The sequence below is a fragment of the Copadichromis virginalis genome, linkage group LG6 (genome assembly GCF_057382275.1).
Source record: "Copadichromis virginalis isolate Kocher_CV1m ecotype Utaka linkage group LG6, C_Virginalis_male_GT1.1, whole genome shotgun sequence".
NCBI classification, from domain to species: domain Eukaryota; kingdom Metazoa; phylum Chordata; class Actinopteri; order Cichliformes; family Cichlidae; genus Copadichromis; species Copadichromis virginalis.
The window spans coordinates 22,425,562-22,440,473 of record NC_140623.1 but is presented as its reverse complement, the minus strand read 5'-3'; the positions used below and the strand labels follow the sequence as shown (position 1 = coordinate 22,440,473).

The following is a 14,912-nucleotide window of genomic DNA, read 5'->3' as shown; positions in this document are numbered from 1 at the left end:
TTTCTGCAACTTTTCAGCTTTTTCAGCTACTTTTTGCATACAGCTTCAGCTTTAAGCATCCACACTGCATTTTCGCAGGAAATGCAAATTTTTCTAGTTATTGTTGGTTTCACTAACACACACTGGGCTTCCATCCATTGCTGCTTAGCTGAAGAAATGAAGCTAAATTTTAGAGTGAAATCTTTTTCTGAAGCCTCCATAAAGCGTCATGCATCATCACACACAGCCACGTTAGTGAAAAGCACAAGGTTTTTATAAGTATAATCTCTATACTTAAAGTTTATTTTATATGTTATATGCATAATAAGTGTGTACATCCATGAAAACTGACCAGATAACATTGCCACATACACTCACTAACCACTATATTATGTATTATTCAACTTTATTCACTTTGTTGTTCATTTTATTGTCCAGTTGCTTGTTAATGTCAATATCTGATCAGCTAGTCCCATGGTAGCAGCTCAGTATGTTTAGGCAAGGTCAAGACAAGCTTTGAAGTTGAAACGGAGCATCAGAGAGGGATTTGCAGAAGGTGATTTCAATGCCTTTAAATGTCGCATGGTTGTTGGTGTCAGGCGAGAGGGTCTGAGTATTTCAGAAACTGCTGATCTACTGGGATTTTCCCACACAACCGTCTCTAGGGTTTATAGGGAATGATCTATAAGATATTTACTGCTGCTCCCCCAGAAAATATCTAAGGAGCAGCAAGTCTCTGGGTGAAAATGTTTTGTTGATGCCAGAGGTTGGAGGAGAATAATCGGACTGCTCTGAGTTGATAGGAAGGCAAAAGTAACAAAATAACCAGTCACTACAACCAAGGTATTCAGAAGAGCATCTCTGAAATACACATTGAACCTTGAAAAGGATGTGCTACAGCAGCAGAAGGGCACACTGGCTGCCACTCCAGCTAAGAACAGTAAGTTGAGGCTACACACAGGCTCACCAAACTGGACAATGGAAGACTGGAAAAAAGTTGCCTCATCTGATGAGTCTTGATTTCTGCTGCAGCATTCAGATGATGAACGAGAGAGTCAGCAGCTCAGGCTGGTGATGCTGATGTAATGGTGTGGAGATATTTTCTTTGCAGACTTTTAGTACCAAAGGTCTTTAAATGAGAAAACCCTTTTGTTGTGGCCTATGACCTAACCTTCTGGAAAATTAAAATATGCTGAAAAGCTATTTAGATGTCCGACATCTTAAAAAAGACCAAAAAAAGGAGAAAAGAAATAACCTTTGTAACATTTTTCCTTGGATGTGGATTCAACCAAAGAGGATTTTGACCAACTCTTTTAAATGTTCTTTATCTTGTGCCTTCTTGTGACAATATGTGATTTCACAACAATATATCAACAAGCCTTCTGCTCCTACCACAGCACAGAATGCCCACTAGTTTTTAAGGCTGCAGAGTATGTTAAGCTTTCAGCGGCCCAGAAGGAATCTTTAGTCAAAGCTGGCACTTTTCTGCTCGTGTCACACTATCCTGCTCTCCAGACCATATTGCACTACAGAACAAAGTTTCAGGCTCTTTTGCATGTTTCCATGTGTGAAAACATTTGCCTCTGTTTGGTGCCGCGTATGCTGTTGAGAGAAATATCTGGGACAGAGACTACAAAAGAAGCACGGATTTGTATTTGTGTGCCTTTGTATTCACTTCTTGGCTCGTAGACTGCCAAGTGATGATCAGTGTTTAACAGGGTTTAGGTAGGAGTGAATCTGTCACATGGCAAATCACTTCCAGAGCCTGTGTCTGAATCAACAGTTGCCGTAATGAAAAGAGCAGGTGGCTTGCCATTTTTAATTCTCACTTAAATGTTTCCTAGACCAGTGTTTATTGAATATTCAGAACCTTCTGCTACGCTTCCAGGGACATCAGCACTGTGTACTGAAAATAAAGTGGGACTTGAGGACCTTTTCATTTCCAGCATGTATTTATTCTGAATGTGGGCACTCGGTCCATTTGCTGCCATGCCATCTAGTAATCGGAGTGAGTTAATAAAAGTTAAAAGCTGAAAAGTTTGCTTATATCAAGCATCTTAATGGAATTACACAACAAATCAAATGACCTTTATTGTTGTGGATAAAGACAAGTGTATTGCATTCGCACATTGTAGTCAGTAACCGGTGCTTGTCGAGAGCGCTGTGGCATGACAGTAAAAGTAAAGCCTTCTCCGCTGCATTCAGACAGGTCCCATAAGTAGCAAACCTTGTCACCATGACTCCACGTCAGCCCTATTGATGAGCACATGTGAGGCAGAAGGCAATTCAATATGGAAGTGGGGGACTTTCATAGTCGTTTGAGCACAGCACATGACATAGAAAAAAACCCTAGAGGCACTTCACCCCATTTCACTCCAGCAATGTCTTTTTTTCGACTCTATTTCTCCCTCTTCATTTTCTCATGGTGCTTGATTTGTTAGTTTGTCAGTTTAAGCGTCCAACACCCCGATTTTCCTCAAACCGTGTCTCTAATCCAAATGTGCATTTTTTTCTCTCTTGAAGCATCTTTTTGCTTGTGTTATGTGTTTTTAACAGTACTCTGAATGCACATGTTGGCAAGCAAAAACTGTGTATTTTCCAATATAGCACAGTGGTATTGTTGTCCCACTGTTGCACAACAATAAAGCTTATGTGAACACAGCCAGACGTTGAGGCTTGATCGCGGTTTAACATAATTCAACTCAGTTCAATTCAATTTTCTTTGTATAGCGCCAAATCACAGCAACAGTTGCCTCAAGGTGCTTTGTATTATGAGGTAAAGACTCTAAAATAACACAGAGAAAACCCCAACAATTAAATGGCCTCAAAGGAGCAAGCGCTTGGTGACAATGGGGAGGAAAAATTCCCTTTTAACAGCAAGAAACCTTCGGCAGAACCAGGAACAGGGAAGGGCAGCCATCTGCCGCAACAGGTTGGGGATGAGGGGATGGAGAACAGACACGCTGTGTAAGACAGCCAGAGATTAATAATAACTAACGATTAAACACAGAGTGGTATATAAACACAGTGAGTGAATATGAAATATTCAAGCTCCCGGCAGCTTATTGCAGCGTAACTAAGAGAGGATTCAGGGTCACCTGATCTAACAATCATTATAAGCTTTATCAAAAAGGAAATTTTTAAATGTAATCTTAAAAGTAGAGAGTGTGTCTGTTTCCGCAAGGCATACCCATTTAAAGACAGGAAGTGAGCTTAGAAGACATAACTGAAAGTATTTTTAAGAAAACAGGAACCTGATGCACCTGATGAAAATATGAAACATTTATTTATAACAACAACAAACACAGACGCAACAATAACGCCACAAAGATGCTAATTACGCATGAATAATAAATGCAGTTGATGAATGAAAAGCATTAAACATGAATGTGCCGCAAATTAATAAATACCAAAAAGCAGTAGCCGTCACCTCAAACAGCAGCTGATAAATGGAGTTTGGAAATGCAGCAAAAGGTAATTTGAGGTTCTGAAAAGCGAGTAAAGTTGAGGGAAAACCGTGGGTGTGTCGTCATCTTGATGGAGACTGAGGACAGCATCAGAGATCCTTCCAGCTGTTGTTCCACACAGCTAGAAGATCAAAGTTATGGTGTCTTATATGTACAGTTCTGGAGGCAAATTCAAAGATGCATCTGACCGATCACAAATGTTTTTATCATTCGACAGAGGAGCGAGTGTTGACTGCCTTCTGTGGACATAAATGGGTCACAACATAGCAGCTTTTCAGGTGACTTTGAATGTCCCGGCAAAAGAAGTGAAACTGGGGTTTGAAGATCTCAGCGAGCACATCTTTGGACTCCTCACGCTGTTAGGATTCTTATGACACCAACCGCCACCAAGTTTATCTTTAGGAGTTTGTGTAGCGCAGAGCACAGCGTTATGAAAAACTGTGACATGTAGCAGTATGAATAACTTGGCTTGAGGCAGGCACACTTTGATTGCCGAGTCATTCTGTCAGCGCAGGTACTTGGTATCTGTGTTGACAGTTGTCGTAGGTGTCTTTACATTTCTGTGTAGCATGTCAAGTTGAGAAAATATGACCACACCTGAGATGGTAAGAACTTCAGGTTGGAGCTATTCTTAGAAAAGCATCATACAGAGTGTAAGTGTGATACAGTGCCCATATTCAGTGTAATATTAGACAAAGTAGATGTCTTTGAATGATTGTGGCTTGGAGAGTGCTCAGGTAGAGTAGAAAAGCACTCTATCAAAACCAGTCCACCTACCATCCCTGTCGCCGAGTGAAAAGCTGTGTGGAAGATCTTCCGTGTGCTTTGTTTGATCATTTGTTAAAATCCTTTTTTTACCTAAAATATTATGTGACCACATTGCAAGTGTGTGAAGTGAAGAGGATGTATCTGACATTATAAGTTTGTTTTTGTTTTTTTGGGGGGGGGTCTGTAGTTCTTATAGGTAAGACACAACCTGAGCAGAAGATTCAGTTAATAATAATTTTAATTCTGGGCAGAAATTGCACATTTTAGATGTAAATCAATAGTCACATGTTTTAAAAAATCATGAATGGTACTCAAGGTCACTTGAATTATTTATTTTGTCGATGGTGGGAAATAGTAATTTATCTTTTAAGACTTTTCCTGTGCAACATGCCAGATAATGGAATAAATCATAAAAAGAAGATGCGGTGCATTAGGAATGCACTAAAATAGAATAAGTGATTTTAGTATGTATGAGAGCACAACAGTGCTCGGCCTTTGGTGGAGATGCAAAGACTGAATGAGCAAATAGAAAGATTACCAGCTATCTTGACGTAACTGACAAGTGACAGTTTACCATCAGAGAGACTGTAGCTGTCCAGTCAGCTAGAAGACATATTGTGTAACTGAGTGTAACATGCTCTATTTGAATCTGTCATCGTACCATCTTCAAGTCAGCCTTTTCAGATTTCATCCTTGTCTTCGTCTACTGTTATCCATTTAACGCACAACAAAACGCTACAATAAAGGCAAAACCACAACAGAGCTCAGGCTGCGAGCGAAACAGTTTTTAATTACTAATTACTACTTCTTACAAAGTGAATCATTTAGGAGAAAAAGTCCAAGCCTGCTTATAAATGCAGCATCAGCGTGAGGTGTGACTTGTGTTTTGACAGACTGCCACACTCTGATGGTGTTGCCCTCATCTTAGCAAGAGAGTTCACATCATCTTGCTAAATTATCCATTTGGAGCATGTTTTATTCATTTAGGGCCAAATTATGCAAAAACAAAAAAGAACTCTCTTTCTTGTTCCTCTGGACACTAATATAAAATGTTCATATAATAGTGAAAGAAGAGAGAAGGTCAGAGAGAGTTTGGCGAAGGCCGAAAAAGTCCAGTTGTCACTGCACGTTGTTTCCTGACTAGACAGTAATGGATCCTATTTCGCTATAAAGAGAGAGGGCTTCAATGAGCCAGGCAAAGTAATGGGCCATACAATTTATTTACATCAACAGGGAATCTGTGGAAGAACTGGGCTATTAGTCAACTGTACAATAGGGAACAATTGTGTCACGTCTGCATCAAAGTTGCCTCGGGCAATAGTGTGAAGTGCCAGCAGTGCGAAGTGCAGTTAGCAGTTATTCTAGCCAGGACTGGCGGTGCAGTGATAATGCCCAAAGAGACGCTTCACCCTCACTGGCTGCTTTATGAGCTAGCAGCTCGCCCTCAGTCTGCACTCAGTGAGAGGAAGATGGTGCTTTATTGTGCTGTTGAAAGTCCTGCTCTCGCCGTAACTATGCCTTGAATTGCTTTTTGCAATTATATTTGTAGGTTGGAAAGGAGAAAAAAACTCCAAACATTTCACCAAAGACAAAAGACAGACTTTTGCTATCCATTTGTGAGCATCAGTGAAGGGCACTTTGGGCCGGTCGATGCAATTTTTCTTGGCCCAGGAGGCCTTGTCTCAGGTAGAAGGAGATGAAACAGGAAGCCAGGAAAGTTGTAAGTCCTGGAGGGGGTATATTCATGTCACAGCTCGATGTTTAACTTGCCATCCCCATATACCCGAGCCCAGAAGACAAGGAAATGAGCTGTGCATTTCCCCACACAGTGGTGCTGAATGTCCTAGTTAGGACCGTTTAATATTAATGGCTGGAAGAAAGGTGCTGCTACAAAATGATGCTCACAGTGTTTAAGCAGCTGATGCAGTGTTCTTAACCCACTGGGAGCTTAGTGGGCCATAGCTGACTCCTGGAAGACTTCCAGATGGAATAATAGGGGCAAACTGTGTGATAGTAGGATACCTGAGGAGGCTGTCCTCTTATTCCCTGTTGGTCCATTTGCTGCTCTGTATGATTGGTCTTTCTCCTGTTGAAGTAGCACAAAGGCCAGCAGGACCAGGTCAGAACTTCTGATTCAAAAAAATAATATAAAAGTGGGCCACAGGGGAAGAAAGGCTGCTGTGGAAGCAAGTTGTTCTGGGTTTTGAAATATTGTGTTCATTCATTGTGGATTGATCTGCTTTCTTCTTCTGCAACATGCTGTGACAAACTTGTTTCATGTGAAATGAATGTGTTTGACACCCTGCAGTGCAGCTCAACTCGCAACTAACAATGGGGGAAAAAATATTGAGCAACAGCCTTCGTGCTTCGCGCAAAGATGTGTAATTAGCAACCAAAAACGCCGGAACCCCGCTGTTCCTATTTTTTTGTTTGGTTTGTTTAGGATTGTTTCTCTTGGTGTTATATTTTAAAACCGGCTCAACTTCAGACACCATGACTATTATAACAATCCAATTTGATGGAGGACTTGGATCTGAATTATTTTTTGGGGAAAACGTACCGCCTTTAAATCCAGATGGTAGTTCTGCGATAGGCATAGACTTAGATTTTGGCAATAATGTCTGAAACAAGTCCTAAGACCATTTTCCATGGCTTTGACTGGATCAAAATGTAAAAACATTTTCAGCCATGTATACAAATTTCACTTCATACAGTGGGAGAAATAGTTATTTGATCGCCTGCTGAATTTGTAAGTTTGCTCATTACAAAGAAATTAACAGGTGATAGTTTGATTTTAATGGAGAAAGAATATCAAACAAAATTCCAGAAAGAAACAAAAAAACAAAAGTTATAAATTGATTTTCCTCTCATTGAATAAACTATAAAATTAGACATTGTTCATTTCTTTATAAGTGAGCAAACTCACAGATTCAGCAGGGGATAAAATAATTATTTCCCCCACTGTAGATGCAATAATCACATTTGCATGTCACTACACATCATTGTGATGATGCAGGAAGATGTATGTAATTCTCTGTGCTTATATCCTTTGCATTGGAAACTATTTCATCAAAACAGTGTACATTTCAGGGCACATCCCTTTATTTGTATTGCAGAATTTCTGAATCATGATGCACAGCTGTCAGTGTGAGGAGGCTAAAGATGAAAAAGTAAAAACTGTTGGGTTTTGTTGCTGTTAATTTAAAGTCTAATTGCCATGATCATATATAGACTACATGTGTCTTTGCACCTCTTTTCCATTCAGTGCCCTGATTCAGCATGCAAGCAGGATCTGCTGGCTTACCTTCAGAGAATTGCCCTGTACTGTCATCAGCTCAACATCTGCAGCAAGGTGAAAGCTGAGGTCCAGAATCTGGGTGGAGAGCTCATCGTGTCTGGGGTAAGTGCTTCACTATCACTGATGTTGTAGACACGCTTTAAGCGTAGATTCACTAGACTTGATCCATTTAAGACCTTTTTTATGCTCCGTGCTGCGGATGGGCAAATCTTTTTTTTCAAGGTCATAATGAAGCTTGGAAGATGAGATAAAGGGTCATGTAGATTATGGCTGATGCAATTATTTCAAAACGATTGCCATCTAATAATACCTGAAATATGCACCACGGGCTTTTTTCCAGTTGTAGTGTTCATGCCTCATGAACTCCTAATAGTGCTCCAACCAAAATCAGACAATTATTCCATGTTGCTTGGATTTAATATTCATGAGGTTCTTAAACTTCTTATCCACCATGTTTTTCAGTGTATGGAAATATAGAAGTTAATACAAAAACTACAACAATGCACAATTTTATGAACCTTTCTAAACAGTATCATTTGTATAACTTATAAAATAGCTGGTATACGAGTCTCTTCTATCATCATTAGTGCAGCATGTGTGGACTTTAAACACATTTTAAACTATTAAAGTTGAGCCCTGCAGTTCTCCTTACTGACCAGTTTTTGTGAATTTAGATATTATCAGGGGGAAAAAAATAAAAGATCTGTTTCAATGGAGCCAACTAAAAACAAATTTGACTTTTATCTTTGCTTTGGATTTCCCCGCATCCTGCGTTAATTTCTCAGGACTCTAATGTTTGTCTCACATGAGATATGCAAGCCCCGCTGAGATTTTAACCTTTTCATGGTGGCCAGCTGGAGTCCACACTCATTAAATCTAAACTGTTGACTCGTCTCAGTGTGATGTAGGAGGAGGCCCACTGGCCACGACCCTTAAATGTCAGCCAAACAAAACAGACGGAGACAGAGGTGCACCTGACCCCTGCCTCTGCTAATTAAGAACTGCTAAAATAAGATGTCATATAGAGCCGTGTTTTTATCCTCTCTAATTGCTGGTTGCGGCACAGACCTTCTAGGTGTTGTATCTACACTGCTGTGCAAAAGTCTTGAGTCACCCTTCATTTCTTCATATTTTGATTCCAAGGAGCCAAATGTTATTGTGATTTTTGGTTTTAAACAATAGTTGTCCAGGCTTTGAAAGTTTTTCGCTGTTTTTTACTAACTTCTAGTCCAGTCCTTGTACCTTATCATTTTTAAAGAAGCATTTTTGTTGAACCACTTAACACTGAAGTATAAGTGGAAGTATAAAAAAGGCACTTAATTCAAGGGATGAAGCAGTGTTGTGTCTGAACGTAACAGACAACTTACAATTTAAAATTCATTCTTTGCCATCTTTAGTCACTTACTTGCAAAAACACATCATTTGTTCCCTGCTCTTTAGTTGAATCCATGAAAAATGCCAAAAATAACAGAGTTTGACAAGCACACGATACAAGTATTGCAACAACAACGTAATTCTTAGAGAGCTGTTAGCCAAAAACAAATTCCATTATGGTGTGCAGTGTGGCCTTAAAAAATCTGAGGAAACTGGACAAGTGGACAGTTTCTAAAAGACCCTGAAATCTAGAGCAGATGAACAGTATCTAAAAGTCATGTCCTTAAGAAATAGGAAGGAAGAAATGGAAACAGGAGAAAAGTCTGAGACACGCCAAATTATGTAAGAACTAGACTGAAATTTTGTGGTAACAGGTTATATTGTAGTGATGAATCCATTCATCATCATTTGAATCATTTGAAATTTGTGGTTCAAATTGCAGCCGCACTTCAGCCAGCAGTGTTCAGGATCGAAAATGATTGACTTATGAACACAAAAAGGTACCATCACAATTTGATCCACCGTGCAAAACCATCTGGAAAGCTTCTGATTAGCAACAGCTTCATTTTTCAGAATGATCCCAAACACACTGCTAATGCATTAAAATCATAGCTGTGTGGAAAAACACACAATGCAACATTATCATAGAAATAGAGAGATAGACCTTATGAATTACAGATATATTATAAAAATAAAATAGAAAAATAAATAGATTAGAAAAAAATTGGGTACCAAAAAAAAAAAATATGCCCAGAGCCTGGATGTAGCCACAGCAAGAAGAGCTTTGAATGTCCTTCAAGAAACCTGGAGAACTATTCCTGAAGAAGACAAATTAACCAAAAGTCTGCCCAGGAGAGTTCAGGCAGTGTTTAAAGACAAGTGATCAGTGTTGGGTAAGTTACTTTAAATTAGTAACTTAGTTACATTACTAGTTACTTCTATCAAAAGTAACTCAGTTACTTCAAGTTACTCGTTCTTTCAGAGTAACTAGTTACTAGGGAAAGTAACTTTGGTTTTTCTCAGAATTCTCTTGTTAATGTGCTGCTTCCGTAACTGGATATCCAGCAAGATTGCCAGTCTTCTAGCTTGCTTACTTGCCACAAGTGCACTGTGCCACCTACCAATAGAAAGGAAAAAATAATGTGCACATTTCCACGAGAGAAATCCCACGCCTGATTCTATCCTAGCCTGCTTTTTACATCCAACACAAAAACTGCAGTCGTGGTGCTTTCGATTGTACTCAGAACTCGGAAATTCTGCCTTCTGTATAGGAAGATGTAGGCAACACCAGACTGCAGATGAGCTGCATACAGAGCTGGACTGGGACAAAAAATCGGCCCGGGCATTTTGACTATAACCACCATTATAGGAAAAATGACAAAGCCTTTGAATGAAAACAAACACTGTTGTGACAGTGATGTACACTGTTCTGATGGTATATATGTATCAATCTATCAATCGTTTGTTGTAAGACTCAGATAATTATTTTTTTAAAAGTGAGACATTTTAAATGAGAATAAGAAAGTATTTCCTTGTGCCCCCCTTTCCCTTTTAATGCCCTACATGGACCCCTGGCAACACTTTGCTAGACCCGCCCCTGCACAGTTACCAGCTGTCAGCTACCTAAAAAAGGATCTTGGTGTTATTTGTCTCTCAGAAACAGTTGATAACTTCCCTTCGACTCATTCATGTCACCTAAAAGGTAAACCTGTTTCTCCATCACAGCTCTGATGATTCAGTAAGGACATCTCCTGGTTTCATCTTCATGTTTCCCTCTCACCACATAACCAAACCGACATCATGACCAGCAGGTTTACAGCTGTGGCTCCAGCCAACATCAGCTGATACTAGAAATTAATATTAAATAAATTCTAACAACAGCTGATCAAGCTTAAAAGTGCTGCTGTTGTTTACCGCGACATCCACTGGTTTCCTCTTTCTGGCGCAAAGTGGGCGATAAATAAACAAGAGAGCCGATCAGCTGATCATTGATCAGTTTCATGATTGAAGTAGAAACAGGAGAGGGAGGGTGAGAGGATGAGAGAAGAAGAGGCAGCTGTGCAGCGTAAACACAGAATAACTCCAGCTTTGTGTCTTTTTCATTGTAGCTGAAGTCCGGGACAAACTGTTCCTTTTCACCTCAATACGAAACCTGCAATATTTTCTCTGAATACCAGACGATTCAGTTTTTTACGGGACGGTTGGCAACTCTAATAATTAACCTTATGAACAAAATAAAGTTCAACATCAGTAACATAGCACCCACACAGCTGTATAGAAACTCCGTCATGCTAGCTAGCACGCAGTACGAAAAAGTCAGCACAACGAAAATAAACTCCACCTAAACTTGGTTCATATCTGACCCAGATAGACTGCAGGTCATAACTTCTTACCTGAAGTTCAGTTCACCTGACGCTCTTGGACCAGCGGCCGCTTCGGGTCTCTCCCCTTGCCCCCCTTTTCCTTCATCCACCTGCTGGCCTCCACCACTTGCTAATGTTATTGAATCTGTGGAAGCTCCGCGATAGCCACCACACGAAGTAACGAATAACGACCCTATCTAAATCCCAGTAACGAGTAACGCGTTCCTGATTTTGGCATAATAACTAGTTACCGTGCTCGTTACCACAATAATAACGTAGTTACTGTAACGCGTTACTTAATAACGCGTTAGTCCCAACACTGCAAGTGATCATACCAGTGTTACTTTTTCTAGCTCAACAGAACTGTACACACTCTGCTGTAGATAGAAATGAGAATGAGGAAAGAAATGAGGGTGGCTCAACACTTTTGCACAATACTGTAACTGATATGTTTCAATGTTGTTTAAGGCAAGAAAATTTGTGTCCTTTTCATTCTAAGACAAACTGACTTTTGATGTAATATTTTTCTCTTTCCCCTCCAACTCATCGTACCCTCTTCAGCTGGATAGCGCCACCTCCCTGATCCAAGCGGCCAAGAACCTAATGAATGCAGTGGTGCTGACTGTAAAGGCATCTTATGTAGCTTCCACCAAGTACCAGAAGGTGTACGGAACAGCGGCTGTTAACTCGCCCGTTGTGTCTTGGCGCATGAAGGCCCCCGAGAAGAAGCCTCTGGTAAAAAGGGAGAAGCCCGAGGAATGCCAGACTCGTGTACGACGAGGCTCCCAGAAGAAACACATCTCCCCCGTCCAGGCCCTCAGCGAATTCAAGGCCATGGACTCCTTCTAAGAAGAAAGAGAAAAACGAAAAAAGAAGTCATGCTTAAGAAAAACAACTCAACATGACGGCGAGAAGTTGATGAAAAAGTTCCCTTTTTACATTGTGTTAACCCAGCTCTGTTTGCCCTGTGTGTGCTTGGTGACACCTCAGGAGGACTACAGTATATATTAAAACTGCCACACTGTGGCTCCTGTTAACACTGTGGTCCTCATGGCTCACAGACAGCCAGCACACAATCCAACAGTATTTATCGATCTTATTGTAGCTTAATATGTGAGAGCCAAAATGTGACAAAGACAGAACGACATTTTGAAAATATGGAAGTTAAAAAACAAAAAAAAGGGGAAAGAAACATATCAGAGGAGGAAGTGAGGCATTTAAAAAAATAATAAAATTAATTGTGGCAGTTGATATTCTAGCTGTATCATTAATGTGCTACTGACTGGCTGCTTGTATACACACTTAAACAGTCTCAATGGAAATCTTACATGGTTCAGTAAAGGAGTTGCTCTAAGCGGAGGATATCAGTGGTGGTATGATCCTTGATGACTTTGTTTTTTTTTTTTCAACTTGAATGTTAACCTGTAGTGCTAGGAATAACCTATGTTTAAAATACCTGGAAGTGTCAGCATCCGAGTAGTTCCCCCATTCCCGATGATTATAATAATAATAATATTAATAATAATCCATATGGTGTTGTTTTTTTTTTTACCAAAGCACACTTATGGTCTATTGTATTGCCTTTTTAAACCCCTTTTCTTGAATGGTAACGTCACTAACTATGATGACCTTGTTTGGAAGTCGTGTAGCGTATAATATAGACAGAGAGGTTTGACTAGTTGTGGTTTGCTCAGAGAATAGAACCCCTGCATACGATACCTTTATATCCACCCTTCTCTAATAAATCCCCCAACTTGACACCTCAAGTTTCCTGTGTCTTTATTACTTTCATATAAGCAGCAGCTACAATATCAATCAGAGTGTTACAGCCCGTCATTAGTCAGAAGGATCTGACAACTGCTCGAGATTCACGTGCAAGATGAAGGAGGAGAAAATATCCATTAGTGCCGCAAGCTTACAAGAATAGGTGTATTGATTTGGGGTCACAGGTCAACTCTGCGCTGTGACTGGAGATAATTGGTCTTGGCTCAGCACGGTTAGTGCTGTCGTTGTGATATTTCCACACATTCTCCACACAAGCAGTCCTAACGCATGTGATCGCTTTAGCCTTGAAGATCTCAACACATCTGAAATGGATCCCCATGATTTTTACTGACATTCATGTTCAGCAGGTGTCATGTGTCCTTTGTAACAGCGCAGCGTCTGCCACTAAAGTTGTATGTTTGTCCTCAGACATCATCATCATATCCTACCTCCTTGGAGAGTGTGGGGGAAGTGCCCTGACCTTTCTGCTAATGCCTCCGCGAGACTGATGCTTAACCGAAATGTCTTGACCACGATTGTATGGATTGATATTGAGCGTAGCGCCGACATTCGAGTCCCGCCTTCAGGCTTTGATGGTTCCTAAACGTTTCCCAGAGCACCATTATCGACCCAAAAACGAACACTTAAATAAATGGACAAATTCCGCCGTCACTCGTGGTGAAGCCAAAACATGGCAAACATAAACACCAGCTCACCATCACCACGTAAGCGAGCGCTGTTCCCACTTCGCTCAAATCTTAGTGGTATTGTATTCTCTTAGAATACACTTTGCCTATTAAATTGACATTCATGTGATGGGTGTGATGTGCTGCCAAAGCTGTATCAATTCCTCATTGTCTCAAAGTTAACTGCTGACTCCATGTCAGGTGTATAAGTCGGTATTGATTACTGAAGTCCTTATCAATCTCTCTTAAATCTGCTGAGCTGTCAGAGAAGGAAGGAAAGGATTGGTTATGAAAGAGGCGCAGCTGTTGGGGAGGCAAGACGAGAAGCCCCACAGTTCTCTGAATGAGGAAGTCGAGCTCTCTTAAAGAAAGAGATCAAAGATCAGCGTGAATACTACCACTATAAACTTTATACAGGAGCAAGACCTGATTACGACCTCCTGTTTTGTTTAATTCCAAGAAATTAGCTCAGTTTTAGAGACAGCGCAATACATTCATTGTTTATATATATATATTTTAAAAAGTCCCCAGAGGCATTTGCACACTGTGGCATTACAACACCGGAGAGCAAATCAACCAACTGCTTAACACGACCTCGATCTCTTACGAATCAAATCAAAAGCATCGACATGCATAATTGTCCCAATAATGGCTCATGCAACATTAGTTTGAATAATTCTGCAGTTCGGTCCCTGATAATGAATAAGGTTCTTTATGTATCCACATTGTGCTGCTAATGACCATTAAACACAACATGCATCAGGCATCCGTGCATCACCAGGCCACCCTCTGTTTAGGAAACAGGGCCACAGGGGAGAAGTAGTAACACAATCCAGTTAATGGAGGGATTAATTCCTGGCTGTTGTGCTGTCTTAACTAAAATTATCCCTGTGTGTATCCATCCCTCCTATCCAAATAAAGCGGGCCGCGATGGCTGACAGCTTGTTCTCTTCGAAAATTAAAAATAATTAAAAAGAAATAACGACGGTGGCGGAAATGCCAGTGCAGTGTAGGGTTTTAGCACTTTGATTTGAGATGGGATTCGCTGCATTAAAAGGATTAAAACAGAGTTCTAATCTAGTTAAGCAAACCTCCCTCAAACCAACTATAAAAATAGACGGAGAGGAAAATGACTGTCAAAGTCCCAGAGGGAGAATGGTGATGAACAGCACACAAGCAGCTGCCGCAATATGCTTTTTTGGCTTCTGGTCTA

General features: G+C 40.4%; 1 protein-coding gene and 1 long non-coding RNA gene across 2 annotated transcripts in view; one reads left to right on the top strand and one right to left on the bottom strand.

Annotated features, from left to right (window-relative positions):
* ctnna2 (catenin (cadherin-associated protein), alpha 2) overlaps nt 1-13,007 on the top strand; it is a 373,909-nt gene extending 360,902 nt beyond the window's left edge. The window contains exons 17-18 of the mRNA XM_085459281.1: nt 7,480-7,614; nt 11,811-13,007. Of these exons, the coding sequence (XP_085315407.1) occupies nt 7,480-7,614; nt 11,811-12,098 (423 nt within the window). The 3' untranslated portion in view covers nt 12,099-13,007. The remainder of the gene's footprint in view (nt 1-7,479; nt 7,615-11,810) is intronic.
* Nucleotides 1-14,912, bottom strand: part of LOC146707771 (uncharacterized) — a 331,445-nt gene that overhangs the window by 269,090 nt on the left and 47,443 nt on the right. The window lies entirely within an intron of this gene.